The 25,008-nt window shown below is 47.0% G+C and overlaps 1 protein-coding gene and 1 non-coding gene across 7 annotated transcripts in view; one reads left to right on the forward strand and one right to left on the reverse strand.

The window, feature by feature from the left end:
* The window catches only part of Acacb (acetyl-CoA carboxylase beta), a 129,201-nt gene extending 107,637 nt beyond the window's left edge, over nt 1–21,564 (reverse strand). For 2 of the 6 annotated variants that reach the window (XR_012443411.1, XM_074060566.1), the window contains exons 1-2: nt 21,027–21,563; nt 2,330–2,988 (exon numbers count right to left, since the gene is read on the reverse strand). Coding sequence is in view for 5 of the 6 variants with exons in the window: in XM_074060566.1 (XP_073916667.1) it covers nt 2,330–2,979 (650 nt within the window). In the remaining variant the exon portion in view is untranslated. Of the gene's footprint in view, nt 1–2,329; nt 2,989–10,159; nt 10,388–10,409; nt 10,589–18,598; nt 20,612–21,026 lie in introns of those variants that run through there. The other 4 variants (XM_074060569.1, XM_074060567.1, XM_074060568.1 and 1 more) reach the window with 4 other exon arrangements.
* On the forward strand, nt 16,293–16,394 carry LOC141419125 (small nucleolar RNA SNORA76). The gene has a single exon (XR_012443785.1). It is a non-coding gene; the product is annotated as a small nucleolar RNA SNORA76 (small nucleolar RNA).
* Nucleotides 21,565–25,008: the final 3,444 nt, after the last annotated feature.

Genomic DNA, 25,008 nt, shown 5'->3' on the forward strand with positions numbered 1-25,008 from the left:
TTTGAGGCCAAACTGAGCAACCCAGTAAGTTCCAGGTCAACCTGGACTACATAGCAAGACCCTGCAAAAAAAAAAAAAAAAGCAACTCTGGGGGCTGAGGTGGTGTAGCTCAGTGGTAGAGAACTTGCCTACGTATGCTTGGGATCCTGGTTTGATCCCTCAGCACCATAAAAATTAAATCTAAAATAAAATTTAGTTGTGCAGTCACCCTGAGCACATTTCAAGGGCTCAATAGCCACGTGTAACTAGTGGGGACCATATTAGTACTGTTCTAAACACTCCATTCTAGAACACTGCACCATGGTAGAATTTTCTGTGGAACCAGTCTGGTCAGTTTCCCTGTTTATTCCTACATTTCCCATTTCCTCTCTAGAACGCAGGCTCCTGGACAGCAGCAACCACACCCCTGCTGTAACCTCCCATCCCTTCTCCTTGCTCGGATCTGTGTGTCTCTGGTGGCCTGGCTTAATTCACTGTCCTTCCCCAGGCTCTGCTGAAGTTGTACATTGAGAGAAGGGGGCTTGGCAGGGAGGGGCACTAGACATCACTGAAAGAATGCGGGTTTTGCAGGGTGACATATTTGGCCTTGACTTGGCTTTGCCACTCCTAGCTGAGTATCCTGGGGAAGAAACTTTTCTCCTCTGAGCCTCAGTTCTCGCATCTATAATGTGGGTGTGTAGCACCAGCCTCGTGGCCTTGTTAGGAGGGACAAACGGGTAACTCACATAAACGTCAGGAAGAAGAAAGGTGAGAAGCTCTGGGGAGACTGGACTGCTGGCGGGCAAAGGACAAGCCCAAGAATGGAGCTGGGAGGTGTCTACTGCATAGTAAGCACGTACCGTGCACCAAACTCTGCATGCTTTACAAGCATTATCCTATTTAATCATTTCCACATTTGTTTTCAGCAGCACTGGGGTTTGAACTCAGGACCTCTCGCTGCTAGTCCCTTTCACATTTTACAGAGGAGAGACTGAGGCCAGAACAGATGAAGGGCCATGGTTCACATCATAGGAGGCAGCAGAGCCAAGGGTTGAGCCCAACTCTGTCCCCTATGAAAGCTGTGCTCTGTGTGCTAGACACCAAAGCCTTCTCTTCCTTTCATCCTTCTAGAAACTCCAGTGTCCCCCTGAAGACGGTTGTTACTCTTCTTTTTTTTGTCTTTCAGCAGCCACTCACTGAAAAAGGACCCATTCGGATTCCCCTTACCTTGTCAGAGAGAGGGGTGGAGATGCTTAAAAGAACAGGTAACTAAAGTGAGCGGGGCTCATGCCTGTAATCCCAGCACTCGAGAGGCTGAGACAGGAGGATCTCGAGTTCAAGGCCAGTCTGGGCTACATAGGAAGACCCTGTCTCAAAAACAAGAAGGAAAAAATAGCTAGTAAGCCTTCACTCACAGGTGAAAACCAGAGCGGAGAGAAGGAATACAGGACCAAGTGCAGAATTCTCTCCAGCTTGCAAAATTTTGGCTGGTGGCTCTTTTTTTCCTCTCTGCCCTTCTGTGTTTCCCATTTTCTACCAGGGACTACTATATTCTGTTTGTAATTTGGGGATGAGGGAAGGGAAAGTTGAGAACAAAAGAAACATGGGCTGCACCCCTAGGGTAAGCCCACCTGTTATGAACCTACAGGTACTGGCTCCCAACAACCAAATTGATGGGGAAGATTACAGTATTTGAGTTTCTGGAGAAGCTGGTCCTTCCCTCATGAGTTACCTGCTGAATGAATGAATGAATGAATAAGTGAGTCTTCAGGAGGCAGGAGAGTGGTCTCCCCCTTCAGGTTCCCATGATCCCCTGCAGCTATTTGGCTTAAATACTAAGCAATATCCACAAGGTCATCCTGCCCAACTGTGCTAAAGGTTCCAGAAAGCCAGTTTCCTGGCATAGGGGCCCTGTGCACACAAAATGATTCTGAAAGGAGGGAACGAAGAAAACAAAGCAGTCAAGCTTACGACTCCTGCTGTGTGTGTGTGTGTGTGTGTGTGTGTGTGTGTGTGTGTGTGTATGTGTGTGCAGTACTGAGGTTTGAACTCGGAGCCTATACCTTCAGCAACTCCACCAGCCCTTTTTTTCCATTTTTGTGATGGTTTTTTCCGAGATAGGGTCTTGCAGACTATTTGCCTGAGCTGGCTTTGATCTCTGCCTCCTGAGTAGCTAAGATTACAGGCGTGAGCCACTGGCACTGGGCTGTCCCCTGCTTTTTTTACCCAGGTCCTCGAAGTGCTGGAATCAGGAAGCCACCTGACAGAGAGGGGAAGGGTCAGGGAAGAGGACAAGCCCTACCCTAACTGTCCCCACCCCCAGGAAGAGGAGAAGAAAGGGGTCTGTTACCTCATAGTGGGCACGTGGGCGTCAGCTTCGCTCGCAGTCCCAGCTGCCTCCAGAAACAGGGTGCCCAGGCTGGCTCGGCTGTTCTTCCGGGAAGACTCCCGGAAAGAGACTCCAAGGTCCTCATCAGAGGAGTTGTCATCGAAGGAGCCCAGGATGAAGGTGGTCATCAGCTGCCTCTTGATGTGCGCCTGCTTCTCATCTTCTTTGGAGAGGGAGTTGGCTTGCTGGCCCTGGGGCCTGGCTTGGGAGGACAGGCCATTGGTACCTGGGGCCTCCAGACTTCTGGTCCCTGTCCCATTGGCTTGGAGTTCTGGGGAGGGCCGTGTGTCCTTGAATGAAAGGTGATTTTGGAGGGCCTTCTGGTGTGAGGGTGGCTGGGAGTTTCTCTGCTGACAGGCATCTTTGGGGCCTGTGTGGGAGGCTGGCTCAGCCTGGTTAGGAGTCTCTGGCAGAGAGTTGACACCACCATTTGTTTGTAGTGGCTCCTCTGAGCTGTCTGAATCAGGAGAGGGCTCCTGAGTCAGGATGAAACCCGGTTCCAGCTTACTGTTGGTTACTGGGTTGGAGTCTGTCATTTTTCCGCAGATTTTTAGCCAGGAAAAGGTCAAGCAGGACAAAATCAGGCAAGACAGAAAAAGAAGCAAGACCATTCAGAAAATCTGTAAAGAAAAAGAGAGATTTTAAGGTTTACATAATGGACTGATTTGTCTCCTAAAGGAGGTGAGGGTGGGAGGCATTTGGGTTTCTGGACAGAGTGAAGAAGAACTTTTCTCCCACCGAGGCCATTGTGTTCTGTGACCTTGGGCATATTCCATAGTCCTCCGGGATCAGTTTTCTCCCTCTAGGTATTTGCTATGGTTTGAATGTGTCCCCAAGGTCATGGGCTGGACCCTTAATTCCCAATGTAACAGTGTTTAGAGGGGGACCTTTAAGAGGTGACTAGGGCATGAGTGCAGGGATTAATGCTGTTACCTTGGGAGAGGGTTTTTCATCACGAGAGCAGGTTTTTATAAAAGTGCATTTGGACCCCTGCCACTCTCTCACTCTTCTGCTTTCCACCTTGGGGGTGATGGAGTAAGGGGGTCTCCCTAAATGCAGCCCTTCAAACTTGGACTTCCAAGACATCCCAGAGAATTTATCCCAAGAGATAAATTTGTTCTTTATAAATTAGCCAGTCTCAGGTGTTCCAACAGCACACACAAAGAGCATATTCTACCCCATGCTCAACCTAAATCATAAATTTGTGAACGCAATGAGACCATGTACATTAAAGGACTGTTCTAGTAGCATTAGTCACAGCACAAAAAAACATGGCAATAACCCAAATATCCATTTGCTGGTGAATAGATAAGCAGAATGTGGTGATGTACACGATGGAATATTATCCAGCCATAAAAAAGGAATGAAACACTGATCCATGCTACAATGTGCATGAACTTGAAAACACTGTGCTAAGTCAAAGAAGATTGACCATGAGAAGAGGATCCCATGTATATGAAAAGTCCAAAATAGGCAAATCCTGAGAGATGGAAAGAAGACTTGCAGTTTCTGGGAGTGGTGGAATGGGGTGTGGATAAAGGCATTTTTGATTGGGGTGATAAAAATGTCCTAAAATTGTGATGATGGTTGCACAACTCTGTAACTACACTAAAAAACAGTGTTATTTTTTTTCGGAGGAGGATTGGATGTTGTATAAATTATATCTCAATAAAAATGTAAATTTTTTTGGTGCTGGGATTTGAACTCAGGGCCTTGCACTTGCTAGGCAGATGCTCTACCACTTGAGCCACTCCATCAGCCCTTTTTTAAGTGTTGGATATTTTTCAAGATAGGATCTCATGAACTATTTGCCTGGGCTGGCTTTGAACCATGATCCTCCTGATCTCCGCCTCCTGAGTAGTAGGATTACAGGCGTGAGCCACCAGTGCCCAGCTAGTTATTCTGATCTCAAAGCCACGCCTCTTCCTGTCACACTAATTCTACCTACTAATAAGCAGATGGTTGTTATTTGAAGATAATGGGACCTGAGCATGTTTCAGCAACTTCTGGACCAATTGTTCAGGCCGGGGTGTTAGCTCAGCTCACTGGTGGAGCATTTGCCTAGCATGAGTGAGGCCTTGAGTGTCTGTCCTCAGCTCTGCAAAACTAAATGAGTAAATGAAGTAATTGTGCCACAATTTTATGCCAGAAGAAATATAAAATCAGGACTACAAAGCCCAAGCGATAACTTCAAATCTATTCATTTTTGTTTTGTTTGCATTGCTGGGGATTGAACCCAGGACTTTGCACATGGCTAGGCAAGTGCTCTACCATGGAGCCACACCCCCCACCCTCAATTTGGTATATAAATGGTATTTTCTTTGGGGATTTCAACACAACGTTCTGAGGGGACGTGGGAAAGTTCTCAAGATTTCCTGGAAATATGTGAGTCAAGGACTTCTTGGACGCTTTTGACAACAGAATTGCTGAATTGTTGCAAGGTTATTTTTCCAGGTAACACAGGGTTAGAAAGGTTTCTTTCTTCCTTTTTTTTTTTTTTTTCTTCCTTTAAGGTCATCAAGTTTCTTTGAAAGAAGAGTTAGCCAAAGGTTGTTCTCAAATCAAGCCAACGCACCATGTCAACAGCGCAAAAGAAAACGCATGTGATCAGCTCACTTGACCCCTCCCCAAAAAAGCATTTGGAAAAACCCAACACCCTTTCATGATTTAAAAAAAAAAAAAACTCAGAAAAGTGGGGAACAGAAGGGAACCTCAAATGCTAAATAAAGCACATTTATGGAAAACAGCTAATCTCATACTGAAAGGGGAAAGAACTTTTCCCTCTTAAGAACAGCAATAGGACACGGTGTCCACTTTCACCACTGCTGTTCACCATGGCACTAGAAGGCCTAGTGAATTCTAATAGCCAAAGTAATTAGGCAATACAAAGAACAAAAGGCATCATGCCAGAGAGAAAAAAGCAAAAGTATCACTATTTGCAGAAAGTGTGATCCTAGACACAGAAAGTCTCCAAAGAAGGCACACACCAAAACCAAGCCAAACCAAAACACACATCTACTAGAGAACCAATTAAGGGTATAAGATCAATGTGCAAAAAATCAGTTGAGAGTCTAGACACCAGCAATTAATCTGAAAAGGAAATTAAGGAAAAAAGACTATTTATAATAGTATCCAAAAAATAAAATACCTAGGAATAAATTTAACTAGGAAGGTGAAAGACTTGCACAATGAAAATTACAAAACATTGAAAAAAAAAAGAAGACTTAAATAAATGGAACAACAGGATTTCTACACGCAAAAGAATGAATTTGGATCCTTATTTCATACGATATACAATAACTAACTCAAACAGGATCAAAGATCTAAATCTAAGAGCTAACACCATAAACCTCTTAGAAGAAAACATAGTGGCAAATCCCAGTGAGCTTTGATTTGACAATGAATTCTTAGGTGTGACACCAGAAGCTTGAGCAACGTAAGGAAAAATAGATGACCTGGATGTTTTAAAAATTAAAGACTGTTGTGAATCATAGGAATGACTGAGACATTGGAAAGATAACCTACAGAATAGGAGAACCATTTGCAAACCACATCTGCTCAGGGTCTAGAGTCCAGAATATATACAGAACTCCTAGAACTCAACAAAAAGACAAACAGCGCAATTTAAAAATGGGTGAAGAACTTGGATGGACATCCCTCCTAGAAGATATACATGAAAAGTATATTGTAAGTACACGAAAAGATGGCGGACATCCTTGGTCATTAGGGAAATGTAAACCAAAACCACATGGGGAATGGGGGAGTAACTCAAGTGGTAGAATACCTGTCTAGCAAGTGCGAGGTCCAGAGTTCAAATCCCAGTGCCGAGAGAAAAAAAAGATTAAAACCAAACAACAAAAACTATGACACCTTCACTAGAATGGCTGTAAGCCCCAAAAAAGGAGGAGGCAGAAAAGAGAGAGAGAGAGAGAGAGAGAGAGAGAGAGAGAGAGACAGAGAGAGAGCCAGCACATGTAATAGAGTTTGGATGTGTCCCCAAAAGTTCTATGTGAAGGCTGGGTCCCCAGTATGGTGCTATTGGGAGATGGTGGGACCTTTAAGAGGTGGGACCTAGCGGGAGGTCTTCAGGTCAATGGAGGTGTGCTCTCAGGGGGGTGTGGGACCCTGGCCCACACTCTCTCTTGTTCTTTCTTGGCTCCCAAGGTGAGTGACTTGCTCCACCATAGGCTCCTGCTATGATATGCTGCCTTGTCAGAGGCCTGAAGCCAGCTGGGGGTGTGGCTCAGTGGTAGAGCGCTTGCCTAGCATGCACAAGGCCCTGGGTTCCATCCCCAGCCTGTAAAACAGAAGACAAAACTAGAGGCCTAAAGCAATGGATCAACCTGATCTTGGACTGGAACCTTCAAACCCATGAGGCTCAGGAAGCCTTTTCTCTTCATAAGGTTATTTCCTTGTAGAGCTGGAAAGCTGACGAATACAGAGAGAGAAAATAAATAACAGGTGTCAAGGACATAGAGAAACTGGAACCCTTGCCTGTCGCTACTGGGAATTTAGAGTAGTGCCCCTGTTGTGGAAAATAGTTTAGAGTGGCTCTTTAGAAAGTTGAGCACAGAGGGCTGGAGGAATGGCTCAAGTGGTAGAACATCTGCCTAGCAAGTGTGAAGTCCTGAGTTCAAACCCCAGTACTGCCAAAAAACAAACAAACAAACAGGTTGAACACACAATTACTACAATAGACCACAATCCCCTAGGCATATCCTGAAAGAATTAAAAACAGAACTTAAACATAGCAGCGAATGGGCTTGTCTCTGAGACCCCAGGATTTCTCCACCATGGCCCTGTGACATCTGGAGAGGGGGAATTCCCACAGAACCGTCCTATGTATTACAGGACATTGAGCAGTATCCCCGGCCTCTACCCATTCGATGCCAGCAGCATCTCCCTCCCTTGTGACATCCAAAAATGTCTCCAGACAGTGACAAATGTCCTATGGGGGGCAAAACTGCCCTCTGTTGACAGCCACTGGTCTGTACACCTGTGCCTTCCTCTCTCCCTCCTGCTCTAAGTGGTGAGCTGGGGGTGGACTTTACTTCATATGCTGTTTTTCCTCTTGTACTTGGTAAACACTCAAGAAAAAATTCTAAAACATCAGCAAGAAAGGTCAAAGTCCTGAAACTGCTGGCTCAGCCATGCCCTCCGGGAAAATTCTGAAATGAATAATTGGCATAGAGCCTGGCCAAAAGTGTTGCAAAAGCCATCCCAGTTTCCCCAGAGACCTGACAGGTTCAAGGGCTACATCCTCCTCAGGCGGGAGGGTGTGTGAGGGCCCTTGTTGCCTTCTCCTGCTGACTGGCCGCTCTCCTGTCAGCCACTCTGCTGGTCACACTAACCAAGCGTGTTCACAGTGCTGCAACCTGCCCTCTGTCACCCCGTCCCCTGGGATTCTCTGCTCAGACCCACGCTGGCCAGTGGGTCAGCCAGCGGGTAAGGACTTCCACCATAGCAACAAGGATGATGCAATGTGGGAGTGAACTGTTCAGCTGTCCATTTTCCTGACCAATTGGGTGGCCCTTGGGGACATTCATGCCTGGATCCTTGCATTCAGCGTGGTGCTTGGCATACAGTGGGTGCTTAATAACTGTGTGCATGAGTGAATAAACGAAGTCACGCCCACATATTAAGCACCACGAATGGCTTGAACCAAGCTGGAATTTTGATTTTAGGGTCTGGTTTCTGAACTTGCATTCAGGAGTGCAGGGGGAAATCCACCAGGCGTCATCATGCTTACAACGTGGTCAGCTGAAAGCAAATCTTCAGTGTCCCAATTTAGAAATAAGAGCAAAAGCATACAGTTGGTAGGCTGGCCATCCTTTACTGCAAAGAAAACATACTCAGGTCACTGCAGAGGAGAGAGCAGGATTCAAAGCCAAACACACTTCCCTGGAGTGGGATGGGAGTCCTCTGCATTGATTCCTGCTGGAAAGTCAACCAAGTTAGGCAAGTTTGATATTGTGCAAGCTCCAACTGTGGGGGACCTTGCACAGGAAATCCCGGCTGGCTGGGAGAAGGATGGCTGGTCGGGACCACCTGAGGAGGACAGTGCAATCGTTTGGATATGTTTGGAGTGTGTCCCCAAAGGTTCATGTGCTGGGAGTTTAGTCCCCACAGGGGCAACGCTGGGAATTAGTGGAATCTTTAAGAGGTGGAGCCATATGCAAGGGAATTGGGTCATGGAGGCCCTGCCCTAGGAAGGGATTAATGCTGATCTTGACACTTGGTTTTTTTGGGAATGAGTTGTTATAGAGCAGGCCAGGCCCCTGAGTCCCTCTGGTTTCCTGTCATATGATCTCTCTCATACACACTCCAACCATGATGCTGTCCACCATGTTGGGATAACACCAGAAGGCCCTCACCAGAGCCAACCAGAAGCTGGTGCCAGGCTCTTGGACCTCCAGAACTGTGAGCTAAATAAACCTCTTTTCTTTACAAGCTACCCAGCATTGGGTATTTTGTTATAGCAACAGAAAGACTAATACAGATGGGCAGGCGGTATGTAGAGGAGAAGAGTGGTCAGGCAAATGGTCAGGTGACTGAGAGATAGTATGCCAAGCTGGAATCAGAAGCTCTAATGAATGGAGCAACCAGTCTTTCTTCCAATCTACCTTCCTCTTTCACTCTGCAAGTCCTTTCAGATGTACTACTATTCTGATGGGAACCAGTGGCTCTGACACTACACACCTACCTTGTCAGGGTTACCTTGTCGGAGTCAAGAGAATGTTTTCAAGTGAGCACGAGTGGGGAAACTGAGAAAGGTGCCTAAGAAACTCACTTACAGACCTTCCTCCTTGATAAAATGGAAACGCTACTCCTTGCTCCTTCCCTGCCTCACAGCTGCTCTTCAGATGACATCTGTGTACCCAGAACACTTATACACATCAAGCCATCCAGTGCCTTCAGGCTTCCAGGAGTCCTCCCCACTACCCCACCGCCAATCCTCAACACAGCTCCGGGGATATTACTGTTGTGCGATCATTACTTTACAGCTTGGTGAAGTGTGGCTCAGAGCAGCTCAGTCATTTGTCCTGGCTCAAATCCTGACCCAACAAGCCATATCTCTCCTGCTGCCCAGTCACCAAAAATGCATACAAATAAATTCCATAGGACAGAGCATTACAAGGAGCACTGCAGTCCCATCCTGAAATCAGACACTTGTGTGCCTTTAAAACACAACAGATCAAAGTGTAAAGTAACAACGCCAGACATGGGCAGTGATCTAGAATGAGTGCAGTTCAGGCGGTCTGAGTTCACGAGCAGCAAAAGACAGACTCCTCCAACGAACCTCTGTGATCCCGATCACACAGGCTGTTGCCTTTTGCTGAAATAACTCGACTGACCCAAAAACTGGATGTCGGCCAAAGCTATTTTTGTTTTTTCTTTCTTTCCTTTTTTTTTTTGGGTGGTGCTGGGACTTGAACCCAGGACCTTATGCTTGCTAGGCAAATATTGTACCACAGAGCTACATCACCAGCCTGGCTTTTATTTTTTTGTAAATCAAACCCAAGCAGCAGCTGCCTGGTGCCAGAGCAAGCACAGGCCTCTCCATGATGAATGCAGGAACCTGTTGGGTTCCAAATGCTGGCTGGTGGCCAGCCCCCTGCAATGGAGCAGGTGTGTGGGGGTCGTGCTTTTTTGTCACGGCACACACACACAGCCATACTTGACAAGGTCTTAGAGGGATAGAGGGAGCAGCCTGTCAGCACCCAGCCATCCCCTTCTGTACCTGGATTTTAACTCCCACCCTGATTAAGTCCAAAAGCACTTGTCACTTACCGTCACTGAGACATAGCCACTAGCTCCATTCTCCTGTGCGCCTTGGGGGTGACTAAGGGAGCCCGGCCTATGGAGTGTCACCTTTCAGAGAGAGGCTGGTGGTGTGCTGCATCAGGCCACAGGGGAGGGGCTTGGACAGCCAGTGCTCCAGAGCTTCCCCAAGTGTGCACACCGTGCAGGGTGCCCTTATCTGTCACCCGCAACTCACAGCAATTCAGCCATTCTCAAGAGGTCTTGCCTCAGCCCTTACCTGATTGAGTGCAGGTACCTGCGGGCTGCCTCTCTGTGGCTTGCCCATCCAGACTCTAGGACTCTCCTACTTGCCACACTCCCATACTTAACCTACTTCACCATGCGTGCAATCGTCCCCTTGCCCAACCCTGGGTCTCTGGAGTTGGGTTTATATGCTCCCATAATCCTGATGGTAGACAGGTAAACAGGACAAGCCTTTATCTATCAGACACCTCCCAGAGGGGAGGGCAAGGCCAGCGTTTTGCTGGCGTTTTGACCATGCCAGCACCATGGGGAAAAAAAAAAAAAGCAACAGTATCAGGACAGAGTGGGTGGCCAAGGGCTCTCCAGCTGTCAGGAGGGTGGCGCAAGGTCTTTTTGTTAATCCAGAGATAATTAAACTGACAGGCACAAGCCAAGTGTGGTGGAGACAGTGAAACTGTGCTCCTACCAGGTCTGTGGGGTTGTCACAGGTATTTTCTCAAAAGCTGCCTGGTCCAACCTGTAGCCTGACAAGGGGAAACAAGAAGTCTGGTGTCTTTGTCTCCAGAATGATCACAGGAGGCCCAAGGTCACCTGTGAAATTAGCACCACAGTCAGGACTGGGACCAAGATCCCCAGCTCCATCCATACCGAGGCAATATTGGTAGCAAAAGCCAACTGGCACTGTGTACCCTGGTTGGTTCTAAGCCATCCACAAGAGGCTGAACCTTGGGAAATGCCCTCTCAGATCTTCAGTCTCCTCTTCCAGAGTGGGGACAGGGATGGTGCCTGTGTCTGGGGTGGGTGAGAGTTCAACAGATCAGATCCCCACGGCTGGGTTTGCAATTTGGCTCTGCCCATCTTAGTGATAGCAGGGAACCTCAGGCAGGATGTGATGCTCTGTCACCCATGCCAACCTCAGTGACCTCATGGAGAAAAGAAGGAAAATGCCCAATAGGCCCACTTCAGAGGATTATTGTGAGAATCAACCAAGGTTGTTCAATCACTCCACATGACCTTCTCCCTTCTTGGTACACAAGAAGGATGGCAGGTGGCCATCGTGGGGCACCTTGAGTCGTGAGCACCTCGAGTCGTGAGCACCTCCTCCACCAATGAGTGGAAATGTACCCCCAGTGGGTTCATGGGCACCTGCCATCCTGGTCAGGTGTCAGGGCCACTCTCTAGGGATTAGCTGGCCCAGACAGGACAGGGAGATTCCCATGTCGGGGATAGCCCCAGGTCTCCAGCCATGAGCTTTCTGGGGGGAATGGCAGGGCAGGGACCGTATGGGGAGAAGCCTCAGGGCCTTTAGCAGGATGAACCAATGTCCCACCTGTCCTGATCCCAGCAATGCTCATGAGGATTCTGTTTTGGAGTGACAGGCGGAAGGGGCACTGTTTAGGTTATTTGGAGAGTGGAATTTTTTTGGTGGTATTGGGGTTTGAACTCAGGCCCTCACACTTGCTAGGCAGGCTCTGCCATTTGAGCCACTCCACCAGCCCCCATTTTTGCTTTAGTTGATTTTTCATATAGGGTCTATTTTTGCCTGGGATGGCCTTGGACTGACTGAGATCCTCCTACTACCACCTCTGCAGTACTGAGATTACAGGCATACACCATCATACCCAGCTTGTTTTTTTTGAAATAGGGTCTCGCTAAATTTTTTTTTTTGCCCTGGTTGGCCTCCAACTGCGTCCTCCTATCTCCACCTCCTGAACAGCTGGTATTACAGGCATGAACTATGACATCCAGCTCCAAACTGAACTTTTGATGTGGTCAATCTCCTGACCCAGGTACGCAGGCCTGAATGGTTCCAGGTTGGCCTCTGCCTTGGAGGAAGGTATGAGCAGCTGGTCTCCCACCTCCAGGGATAAATGTGTTGCACTGTCTCCAAGGCCTCCTGCAGAGTCTGCAGAGACAACTCTCCAGCTGGCCTCAGTCCTGAGTCCCTGCCACCTTCACAGGTGGAATTCTGCTCTCCTCCCCCCTCTGCTGTGCTGTGCCTCTGCCTTCTTCAGCCATTCACTCACTCGTGAGAACACTGCCTGAGCACCTGCTGGGAGCCAGCTACCTTAGACTCAGGGCCAAAAGGGAATAGACCTGCCCAGCCCTCCTGGGTCTGTGATCTCACTGGGAAACAAATGAAATCACAGCCTCATTCAAGGGCCCAATCAGGATGGCGGCCACAAAGGAGAGGCCTGTGGTGGCCACACGAGAGCACATGATGGGATGCCGTGCTGGCGTGCAAGGCAGGGGAGGCTCTCTGAAAGCAAGAATTTCTGCCAAGAGGGCAAGAAGTACAATGCCAACAACTGAAGGAGCCGGGCAGGAAGGTGAAGGTCAAGTATTCAAAGCAGATAGAGTGAAATGCAGCAAGGCTCAGTAGGAAGGAGTCTGCACTCTCCAGGACCCACAAGGCCAGTCTGCCTGGAGCTGAGAAGAGGGTGGGTGGGGCAGGGGGCAGCAGACGGTGCTAGACAGTGCCACAGGATGCATTAAGGGATTCCCATGTCCTTCTTGGGGTATGGTGAGCAACAGCGACTGGCAAAGAGCTCAGATGCTGCACTCTGATGGCCTTGGTTCCACTACCGACCTACCAGCTTTAGGATCACATGCAGAGGAGTTAGGTGAGCCTTAATTTCCCATCTACCACATGGGAATACCAACAGCACCAATCTCACCAGCCTGCTGGGGTAATTAAGTGAGCTTGCGTGGGTGATTGCTTGACCTGGAACAGATGAAGTTCACAGTCATGTAGACTGCTATCACTGTTGCGTTCTGTTCATTCGTGCTCAAGGTAGCACTGGCCTTCAGGAAACCAAGGCATCTTATGCAACACTTCATCCTGATGTCAGCTGCTGCGGTAGGGACCATGTCCACCAACCACACTGGCTGAAGGGCCTGGGCCCAAGCCACTCCTGGGATAGCCCATTGCAGCATTCGGCCTGACAGCAGTGGGGAAACTGAGTAAGGGACTCATCACATACAGGTGAGCTGTCCATCCCACGCAGAACCCTGCTGCAGAGGTCTAGCCACCTGCTCCCACCGAACCACACCTTTCTCACTGAGGATAGCAACTCTGCTTCCGGGCTGTCCCAAGGGCTTTGACCAGCTTTGGAAATCTGGATTCAAATGTTGGTGCAATTCATTGAGCTCCAAGGGTGATTTTCCTTCCTAAAAAGGAGCAACCTTTCCAAGACAAAAGCAAATACAACTCTAGATCCAAAAGCCCGGAGTTAGGTCTTGGCACTGCCAGCAGCCAGGAACACCTTTGGTGTTGGTTATTTGTCTGCAGCTGTCCTGTCTGAGCAATGGCAGCCTCAAGAAGATCTTAGCAGCTCAAGAGCATAAAGGCTAGCAAGGGTCACCTCATCTTGCTAGCAGGCAACAATGAACAAGTGCCAGGTGCACGGAGAAGGTCTCAAGGACGGCCACCTCTGGAGCCCCCATTGGAATTTCAGATTACATCTGATGAAGTAAGCAGGCAGCCTTACTGATCGATTCTATGTCAGAAACTAATCTTAGTCATTTTTTTTTTTTGATGGTACTGGGGTTTGAACTCAGGGCTTCATGCTTGCTAAGCAGCCGCTCTGCCACTTGAGCCACTCCACCAGCCCAATCTTAAGTTATTTTTAACCTCAAGATTAGGGACCCCACGGGCAGTGCAGTGCGTCAGCCGGAGTCTGGAGATTGGAGCAGCTGGTTGTTCATTCCCATGACTGTAGCAAGTTTCTTCACCTCCAAGCCTAGGTTTCATTGTGTATATGAGTCTGATAAGGATGCCTTCCTTACAGTTTTGGTGAGATAGAGTGAACTAACATAAGTAAATCAAATAATGAGATTGTGTTAACATTTGCTATGCCTACCACAGTATTCCAGGCACTGTGCTAAGTGCTTTATTTAAGATCAAGTTCAAGTTCAAGCTACTGTTACATCTCATTTGGGTCACTGCATAAGCTACTGGACCCATCTCCCTGTCCCCAGTCTTATTCGTCCAGTTCATTATGCACAGAGGAACAAAAAATACCTCTAAAGAAATTCACAGCCAGCCAGGTATAGTGGTACATGCCTGTAATCCCAGCACTCAGGAGGCCAGCCTGAGTTACAGAAAATTCCAGGCCAGTCTGTCTCAAAAAAACCAAAGAGAAAAGAAATTCACAGACTTGCCTAGAGTCCAGTTATGACTTCTAAGTACCCTTCTCACAGAAAGGAAGCAGGGCCCCTTGGAGAGATGGCTAGGCTGAGGACGGGGGCCAATACCTTGTCCTGCCCTGAAAGCAGGGATCCTCCAGCGGCTTGCCCTGCCAAAAAAAGGGTCAGGAAAGAATGGGCTGGCAATGGATTGAGGCACATCAAATATCTATTAAAAAATCATGAGGTCATATTATTTAAAAACAAAAACGTCACTGACACCTTTGGAAGTTGCCAGAGCGCTGCTCACTATTCTGAAAATAGATTTAAGAAAAAAAAAAGTGTGACCAAGCAAGTATACAACCTCTCCCGGCCGGTCACTTTCAAATGGTAAAAGTCATGTCAGTAGGACAATGATGGCCAGAAGACATGGGATCCATGGAGGCGGAAATCCACCATTCACAACAAGCCATCCATGACTTGTTGAACCACTGGTGAAAGGCTGCTGGGGAACTTTCCAAGGGATCAGGCTGATGTCCCCAAATTCACCTGAGAGCCAGCATCACTGAAGTGGGGAAATCTGACATGTTCTTCTTGAGGTGATGTGACAGGAAACAGAGCCACGCTTCCGCACTTCTCTTGCTGAAGATTTGAACCCGAATCAGTGGAGCCTCCAGATCACCTGCTTATTTACAGCACAGAGGGACACGCTTTGACTCACACTTGTGAGCAGCCATCAGCCAAATCCACGATGTGGGAAACCTTACAGGGCAAATGGCTCAGTTTGCTCAGTAAGTAACTGGTGTTTAATAGAGAAGGGTGGTGACTATTGTCACTTTGGATTTAACAGATCTCTTGTGGGTCCTGACTGGAATGGGTTCAAAGACATCTTTTAGACAATTGGAGAACTCGGCGCGTGAGCTAGGTACGTACCATCAGCTACCCATATCCATGGGTTCCACAGCCACAGATTGAAAATATTTGAAAAAAAAGAAGTGTATCTGTACTGAACACAGGCAGACTTTTTTTTGGTTAATATTCCCTAAGCAATACAGTTTTAACAGTGATTTATATAGCATTTATGACTATATTACGTATTATAAGTAAGCTTGAAGTGATTTGACGTATATGGGGGAAGCCAAGCACAGTGGCTCACACTTATAATCCCAGCTACTCAGATGGCAGAGAACTAGAGGACTGTAGTCAAGGCCAGCTGGGAAAAAAGTTTTGAAGACCCCATTTCAACAAATAAGCCAGGCATGGTAAACCTGCACCTGTGTTCCCAGCTACATGGGAGGACTGTGGTCCAGGCTGGACTGGACCAAAACACAAGACCCCATCTAAAAATAACCTAAAGCAAAAACGGCTTGGAGGCAGAACTCAAGTGGTAGAGCACTTGCCTAGCAAGAGTTCAAATCCCAGTACAGCCAAATAAATAAATTACATGGGGAACGTTCATAGGTTCTATGTAAGCTTCATGGCATTTTACAGAAATGACTATAGAGGGTCTGGGTTCCTGGATTGGTGGGAAGGGGGGAAACTGGAACCAACCCCTTACAGACCCCAAGGGATGACTTACAAGATTACAGAGTTATTGTCATTTTGAAAATGGTTTAAAATTTTTTCATCTTTTAGAGATATGAACTAAAGCATTTAGTTGGCTGAGCTTTTCTTTAAAATACTCCAGAAAAAGAGAACTCGAGTTCATGATAGTATGAAGGTTTTGTTGGGGGGAGGTTAAAGATACTGATGTCTGCTCTTTATGTGAAATACGTAAAAAATTTAGAGAGCCCCGCCACGCCTGCACGTGGCATCTGGGATTAAGCCTGTGCGTGCATAACTGGGGCTGCCTGCCTATTGTGGGCGGTCCTTTAAACCTCAAGCAACATGGTCACGACCCAGACTGGCACCCGGCCGCTGGGGGTGTAGGCAGTTTTTGGGGAAGATGCAGCCCCTAGAACCAAGGGGAGACCGGCAGGGACAGCAGGCGCTCAGCTATGTGGTGAGTGCACCCACACACCACCCCACGTTACCTGTCACACTTTATGCCATAATCCTAAATGCCCAGCTGTCCTTTATGGAGTCAGATGTGCAGGTTTAGTTAAAAGCGGGGTGGGGAGGGGAGACACAGGTGCTTCTATTTGATAGGAACTGGCTTGGGCCTGGCTCTGCCTGAGTTTCTCTCTCACCTCATAGTCACGACCTAATTAGTAAAACCATGCAAACTGCTTGTTTAGGTAACTTGACAAGCACAGGTCTGAACCTATGGGCAAACCTAATTGTCCCAATTAGCCTAGACACTCACAATTACAGGGTAGGTGTGAGCATGAATTACATCTTTTGTATAATTGGGCCCAACACAGGCACCTAAATACACAATCACTTCATAATCAGCTTCTGTGGTGGAAAGATCTTACAAAGCTTGGTTTAATGTGCATCAGTGTTGCAGGGCAAGGATGCCCAAGTGTGGGGTCCTCAATGTTCTGGCATCCTACAGCTGAAGGCCCCAAGTGAACAGGATTACTAGGTTCTGAAGCACATCCTCCCTTGCTCCAAGGTGAACTCTAACTCAGTTCTCTGAACATGGACTGAGGAAGAAAATGGCACCTTCCTCACGGTGTGGTTGAGACCTGCACGAGAGACATCTGCTTTGGACAACATACCAGACTAAGTTCCTCATCCTAACTGCCACATTTGGAATTGAAGCTTTAGGGGAGCAGATCTCAAAACACCTGTTTTCCCTGAATTTCTTTAGTCAGCATACTAAAGTCCCCTCTGCTTTAACCTTTCCAAGTAGTAAAACAAACAAAAACTAAAGAGACCATAGATGCAGGAAAGCAAACAGTAAACTACTAATGCTAGGATCGAAGTAACTTTATGAGTAACTCACTGTAAAAATCTTTCAAATTGTGTGTTTAAAAAGTTTTGTAATAACATATTGGGGAAGAGGGAAAACAGGTGTATGTGCAGGTAGAGGAAACTTGAAGAGGAGGACATTGGTGAGCTCTGAAGTGAGGTGGAGAATGCTTGAGTTCGTTTTGCTACTCACTCTGCCTTTGAAAGAGTCAAAAAGTTCACGTGTGTATACTAACAAATTAAAACTCCGTAAAACAAAATATAAGACATCCTGCCTGCGGACTGAAACCTGAAGACACTTAGCTAATGCCTCTTGCTCCTTCCTCTGTGCCAAGCTCTGAATTAAGCACTTAATCATTGTCATCTCGTGGCACCCTGTGTATAGGAGCCTTATTTTATTGAAATGGGAACTCATTGAAAAAATTAATCTTGCACACTCCTTCCCCTCACCTCATGTGGTTGAACTGAATCATGACTTTGCTCTTTTTTTTGGCAGTACCGGGGTTTGAACTCAGGGCCTCGTGCTTGCTAGGTAGGTGCTCTAGCACTGGAGTCATGCCCTCAGCCCCAATTATAACTTTCCAATGGCTTCTCATTTTACTCCTTCCCACAATCTACATGGACTTGGTGATCTGGTCCCTCCAAGTCCCTCTGCACTATTCCAGAAATGTTCTGGAATCTTCTCCACACACACACACACACACACACACACACACACACGCTTGTTAGCTCTTGCTTCTTTTTCTGTCTTTGGCTTCAGTGCTGCCACCTCACGCCTACCCTGACACTCCCAGGTCTTTCTTGTTCTCCACGACAGGTTCCTGTCCTCATGTCACAAATCCAAATCCACTGAGCCGATGGAATTCTCCCCAGTACCTCACTGATCTCAACCGCAGAATGCACACTTGCTGACGGCAAGGACACACAGACAGAACGGGCAGTTCACATTGGTTGGATGTCTGCTCCTAGTTCAAGTGTCTTCATGCTGAGCCCACCCTCTGCCTACCTAGAGGATCTTCCTGTCTCAGAGTCCCGAGGGGCACGAGTCACCCACCTGAGGCTCTGGCAATCACCTGCCTGCTGTTGCTCTCTGCCCTGGAGGCTCCCTGGCTCTTCCCCTGGGACTCATTACAGGTGGTAGCTATGTGGGTAACTATTATGTGTAACCAGTGTCCTTGACAAGAGAGTAAACTCCGTGAGAACAGGCAGTGCTTAAAATCCCGCTGTGCCCTGACTTACCAGCAACTCCTGATTTTCTCTTCGATTCTGCTGCACATCTCCTGTATTCCTTCTCTCTCACTGGTATTTACAATGAAGGGAGGAGAGGTCAGAGGTTTCGAGTAAGTGGCTTGCTTTCCTCCAGCTTTTGTTTTTGTTTATTTGCAGTGCTGGAAATCAAACCCAAGACTCCTTCCCAGAAAGTGGGAATTTGAAAAACAACTCTAAAAAGTGGGTTTTGTAAATCCAGTGTAGACATAGTGGGAGGTACCTAGCAGATTCTTAACCAACAAAAGCCAGCCAATAATAATAAAAGCTGCTATTTGATGGGAGGTCACTACGCACTGTTAGGCTGAGCACTTTACTCTTTTCCTTTAAATGTCCACAAAGCTCTATGACATGTGTGCTCATTTGACAAACAAGATGAGGCACAGAGGGGCACATCACTGAGGAGTGGAAAGCTGGGACTGAGCTTTCCACTCAACTCCAGTGTACACTCGTGCAGGCCAGTGTATGCATACACGTGCACTCTCTTGTGTTTTCTCCACCCCTTCCTCAATGCCCACCTTTCCCCAAGGTGAGTAAGTACAACAGCCTGTAGCGTCTCCCTGTTCTGATTCACCCAGAACCCTGGGAAATCTCCATTCTCTTCGTCTCTCTCTCTCTCTCTCTCTCTCTCTCTCTCTCTCTCACACACACACACACACACACACACACACACACACACACATCCCTTGAGCCCTGCTCAAGAGCTCCAGTCTGCAGCCCCTATCCACTCTCCATCCTGTCTCCCAGGATCATGTATGGTGTGAAATTTAATTGCTCAGTGTTTCCAAGGAAAGGGCCGGCATGGAAACTCGGTCCTAAGAGATTTTTTCCACATTTGCCAGAAAAACTGCTTCTAGGGCCAAATCCTAAAGCCCTATCCTGAGAGTCCCTTAGCATGTCAGTACAGTAGAGGCCCAGAGAGGTCCTGCTGTGAAGGCTCGGTGTTGCACAGGGGCAGCCCAGGTTTCTGTCTCTGACTGGACCCACAGCCCTTTTCCACCTAGCTTGGGCTGGCACTGCCCTACCCTGCTGAGAGGGTGCAAATAAGACAGCAGCCTTCCTTTAACCAAGAGGGGAAGGCCTACGAGATGCGGTGAGGTGGTTTCCTACACTTGATTGTTGTAGTTAGTGTTGGAGTCTGTGACTGATTTATTTCTGAAGAGAGTGAGGCCCAGGGTGTCATTCATGAATTATAGTCCCTTAAAAAGACAGAACTTTAATAAGTTAGACAGGAGTGACTCAAATCCTGGGTGAACCCATGGAACCAAGCCTGGGTACCAGGACTAAACTGTGTAGTCCACAGAGCAGGTGTTAAAGAGCGGAGCAGACCTGGTGGGGTCTTTGCTATTTGTCATCTGATTAACCAGAGCCTATCATGAAAATTCTCTGGCTTGTGGAATCGAGTAACATCTCCTTCCTAGGACTGCCCTGAGAATTATGGCAAGTTAACATAATAAACACCTGGCATGGTCCAGCTACCCAATAATCAGTGCCTCAGTTTCCCCACTGTGTTCAGCCACAAGCCCTCAATCCTTAGAATAAATGCACAGCTGCCTGGAAAACTGTCTCACTTTATGGCAGTCAGTTTGCTACCACCCAAGCCGAGACCTACGAAACAAGATGTAAACGTGTATGTTTTTCAGATCAATGCAGGTTTCTCTGCGTATAAACGACCCCGCCTGTGAGGTGGAGTCCAACCCAAAATTCAGAGACAGCATTAGAACAAGGTATCCCGAAGTTTCTACTGGGGTGGAACCATTTCAGAAGATTAAAACGTTTCTATCTCAGTGTTGCCTGGGAATCTTATGTGATGCAATACTTTAATTTCTTCCTCAGACCTAAAGGTGATGAAAGTACAGAGGAGATTACACAACTCCTGAACAGGAACAAATAAAACACCTTCAAGCAACCCACGATGGCTTCCCAGAGTTTCTCAAAGAAAGTCACAGATTGGGACGCCTGCCTCTCCAATCAGTGGGGTCTTTCCCTTGAAGACTTATAGAAGTCAGTAAAGAAAGCAGATCTTATAAAGAGCTTGCTGTCACAGTCAGAACAACGTGACTTAGGAAACGCCCCTACCTTTCAGTTCTTAAAAGTTCTAAATCCTGGTAATTCTTCCCAGTCCTGAATAATTTGAGATGGTTGGTCACCTTATCTATATGGAAGCCCATTTATGTCTAAAAATAATTGCTAATAATGAAAGAACTGTGAACTATGTGAGGGCACAGACTCAAAGGTTGGGAGAGTTTTATACCAAACTGTTCAGTAGCTCTCTTGGGGAGTCCCCTGGGACCGCCAAGTGCCAGCTTTTAATGGGGGCTGCTCTCACGCTCCACTTAATCCCACTCCTTTGGACGCTGACTTTGTGCCCAGTGACCAGGGGAGGGACGGACTGACTTACCACTTCAGTGCCTCAGCCTTGCTTTCTCCATGTTCTCTCCCCTCTGTGTTCAAGGCGACATTTTCCAAGCTCCTTGTTTGCTGAGGCCTGGAATCTAAGCCTGCGGGCCGCTCACTGCTGTAACTAAATGTCACTTGTAGATTAAACAGCCTCTGCTGTTTAAAAATATCCCTGGAGCACTGAACAGCAACAATGACCCGGCGTGGGGGAGGACAGCCATCCCTCACTGGATCACCTGTTTGGCGCTGGCCACTCCAGGCACAGCTCTGTTCTCTACCCCTCAATTCCACAGCTCGATGTATTTAAAGATTCTTAGGGATCTAAGCAGCAGTCATCTGAAGTTCAAGGCTTCAGAAGCAGTAGGAAGGTCACTTTGGTTCTCCTGAGGCACGCAGCCCACATGTTGTAGGTCATCTGAGAGTCGAGTCCAGAGGAGCTTGTATGGGAAGAACCCCTTCAGAGGTCCCCTGGCTCCCCTTCCCTGACAAGATCTGGGGAAACCTTCTGGAATCACACCACTTAATGAAATGTTTGTGATTTTTTGGGACCTGGAATTAAAAGGAAAAAAAAAAAAAAAGGCTCCTGTCTGGTTCAGGGTTGGCTAAGGCTGAGCAAAGTGGAGGAAACTTGCCAGGCTGCAGTTACACAGTGTTCTGAAACTTATGGGACAAAGGTCACCCTCAGGTCCCAAGCCAAGTAGACGCAGGCGAGGCAGCCAAGACTCACAGAAGGGCACTGTGGACACAGAGGAGGGCCAGCAGGAAAGAGTTTTTTTGTACACTGTACACAGTAGCAAGAGGAAAACTGGGCAAGAGCATGGAGTCTGCACAGTTCATTGCACTTACTGTCTAGCAGGGGTCAGCTACTGCATTTATGGGCTTATTTTCTTTCCATTAAGGAAAAGTCAACAATATCTGGGGGTTTTCTCTACTGCTCTCGGGAGGAGGAAACCGACTTCCTGCCTGTTACTCAGGTCCTGTAGAGCCACACTGTCAGAGACAAGCTGGGAGGACAGCAAGTGTGCAGGTGAAGATGGAGCTCTGCAAGCCAAGAGCTCAGCACAGCGCCGCCGCCTGCTCATCAGGGCAGCCCCTAGGATCGCTCTTCAGTCTAACAGAGCTCACACCATCCCTTGAAAGAGGCACCTCATGAACCACGTCTCCTGGGAAAGTCATCTGTAACTAAAGCATTTTTAAAAACTCCATTTAAGCCGTGCACCGGTGACTCACGCCTATAATCCTAGGTACTCAGGAGAGATCACGGTTTGAAGTCAGCCTGGGCAACAGTTCAAGAGACCCTATCTTGAAAAACTCTTCACAAAAATAGGGCTGCTGGAGTAGCTCAAGGGCTTGATTCTCCCTTCATTACCCATGACTTTGAACATGAGTGTTCTTAACTATTCCACTGTATGGCTAAAAAATGAAATAATATATTGTACATTGATCTTTTAGCACACTGGTTTTTGCTCATAAAAGGCACTTAATATTCTAATGAAATTCAGTACTTTCAAAAAGACTGGACACACACAGATGAAGAATTGTCCGAAAACAGATAGTATCCTGACACTATCTCTTTAAGATGTAGACATTATTTAGAATACAACTTGATTAAGAGACTCTTCCCACCAAACACAAGAATATTAATAGAAGCATATTATCTCTTCAAATGTACCTTAGATTAAGAAAGTCATACATATCAAGTTGTTTGCTAAAATAAAAAAAAAAAATCACTGTGACATATGGCCTAAGGAAATAGGGCACCTGGAAAGAAGCTCCAATTCTGCTGCAAACCAAACACTATAAAAATGCAGGTATGCTAACGCCGGTGGCTCATGCCTGTAATCCTAGCTACTTGGGAGGCCAAGATCAGGAGGATCACGGTTTGAAGTCAGGCTGGACAGACAAATAGTTTGTGAGCCTCTATCTTAGAAATACCCAACACAAAAAAGGGCTGGTGGAGTGATTCAAGTGGTAGAGCACCTGCCTAGCAAGAATGAGGTTCTGAGTTCAAACCCCAGTAGCCACAAAAAAAAAAAAAAATGCAGATGCGTCCCCACCCCCAACTAAACCAGAATTTCTGCATTAGTATTATTGCATCAGTTTTTGCAGTGCTGGGGGTGTTACCCAGGGTCTTGAGCATGCTAAGCAAGTGGTCTAATATTTTTTAAAGTTTTTCCAAGGTGGGGTTGAGGATTTAACTCAGTGGTACAGCACCTGCCTAGCACATGTGAGGACTTGGGCTCAATCCCCAGTATTGCAAACAAACAAACAACCAACCCACCTCCCCCTGCAAAAAATCCCAGAACATTTCTCTAGAGGAAAATTGAACCACTTTTTCAAAACCTCTGACTTCTCTTCCCTGTACCTCAAGTACTAGGAAGAGACAAGGAACACAGATGTGCAACTGAGAAGCAAAGAACAGAAGTACTAATTTCCTGGTCTCACCACTCACTAAAGTACTCACTGTTCCACACATACTTCGAAACTTAGAAACTAGGGCTGAGGGGTACACTCAGTAGTAGAGCACTTGCCCAGCATACCAGGGGCACTGGGTTTCACCCCTAGCCCTCCATGAGAAATTTAAACTGTAAGACCCAAGTTAAAGTATGAGAAACTCTACAGAGAAAACAGGGCCATCTCTAGAAGGTAAATGTTCCAGTACTTCAACTTGAGTTGGTTCCCATCAACACTCAAGGTTCCCCAAAGTAGCTCAGTCTCCCTACCTGTTTTTTTCTTACATAACTGGAAGGTTCAGCAAGAATGAAAAGCTACTATTACCATGCATGTACACCAAAAAGTTTGTTTCTCCACTGAAAACCCTAAGACTTTTTATTCTAGGAGCAAACTGAAGCAGAGAATTCTAAGCAGAAGAGAATGTAACAACATGCTCAAATTTAAAAGAAAAAAAAAAATCACAGCCTCTGACTTTGCCCTCAGATCAAAGCCAGGTAGTGAACTTTCACACAATTAATTATTTTACAACTTGGGATTCCCAGGATGTCATTTGGATAATAACCATACCGAGTTCCTTGGGTTACTAATTTTGCAAACCTGAAAGCCAGGCCTGAGGCAAGTAGGTGCTCTCTTCCTTACCTGGGAGGGGAGGAGTCAGGAATCATTCTTGGCAAGTCCTCAGGTACTTCCCACACTGTGCCATGTGTTCCCCTCCAGATTGACACACAGCATGGGGGTCTCAGCTACCTGACCTGTGTAGCTGGGGCCTTTCCTCTTTCCTGGCCTAACCCATTGGTTGCTTCCTTCCGGTACCCACCCCATCAGTGGGTGGGTCTGCAAAAATAATATGGTGAGATGAACCTCCAAGTTTAGCAGTTTTTACATTTGTTAAATTTAGGAAAAAATATCAAGAGCTGTGACATATGAAAGTCATATTAAATTCACATGTATGGCAGGCCTATAAAATTTTATTGGAACATAGCCTCACCTGTTTGCATTTGCCCTTGGCTACTTTGTAACAGTTGAGCAGTTCCCAGACAGCAGATGTCTATTAAACCTAAAATAGTTCCTGATCCTTCAGTGTGCCAAATTCCGACCTGAAAAGCTAGGGCATATTAAGTGCTAACTCAAAAATATAGTTAAAAAGCGACTATCACATAGTTAAGAGTTCATTAGAACGAGGAGCCTTGTTTCTTACAATCAGCAACTTACATGTATTTTTTCCTTTGGTGGCACAGGGGCTTGACTCAGCTTTGTTCTGCGTAGGCAGGCACTCTAATGCTTTGAGCCATGCCTCCAACCTTCTTTTAGGGGGAAATCATAGGCTTTTTAAGATGCTTTCTGTCCTACGGCTAGAGTGGCTCAAGTGGTACAGTGAACGCCTAGCAAGCGTGAGGCAGTCAAATTCGTGTGGTGATGGTGGTGTGTGTGTGTGCCCATAGAGCCAAACCTCCAGCCCATTTTGCTCTGGTTATTTTGGAAATGAGGTCCTGTGTGGGGAGCGGATTGAGAAGCCCATGAGAACTGGA

The sequence above is a fragment of the Castor canadensis genome, chromosome 18 (assembly GCF_047511655.1).
Source record: "Castor canadensis chromosome 18, mCasCan1.hap1v2, whole genome shotgun sequence".
NCBI classification, from domain to species: Eukaryota; Metazoa; Chordata; class Mammalia; order Rodentia; family Castoridae; genus Castor; species Castor canadensis.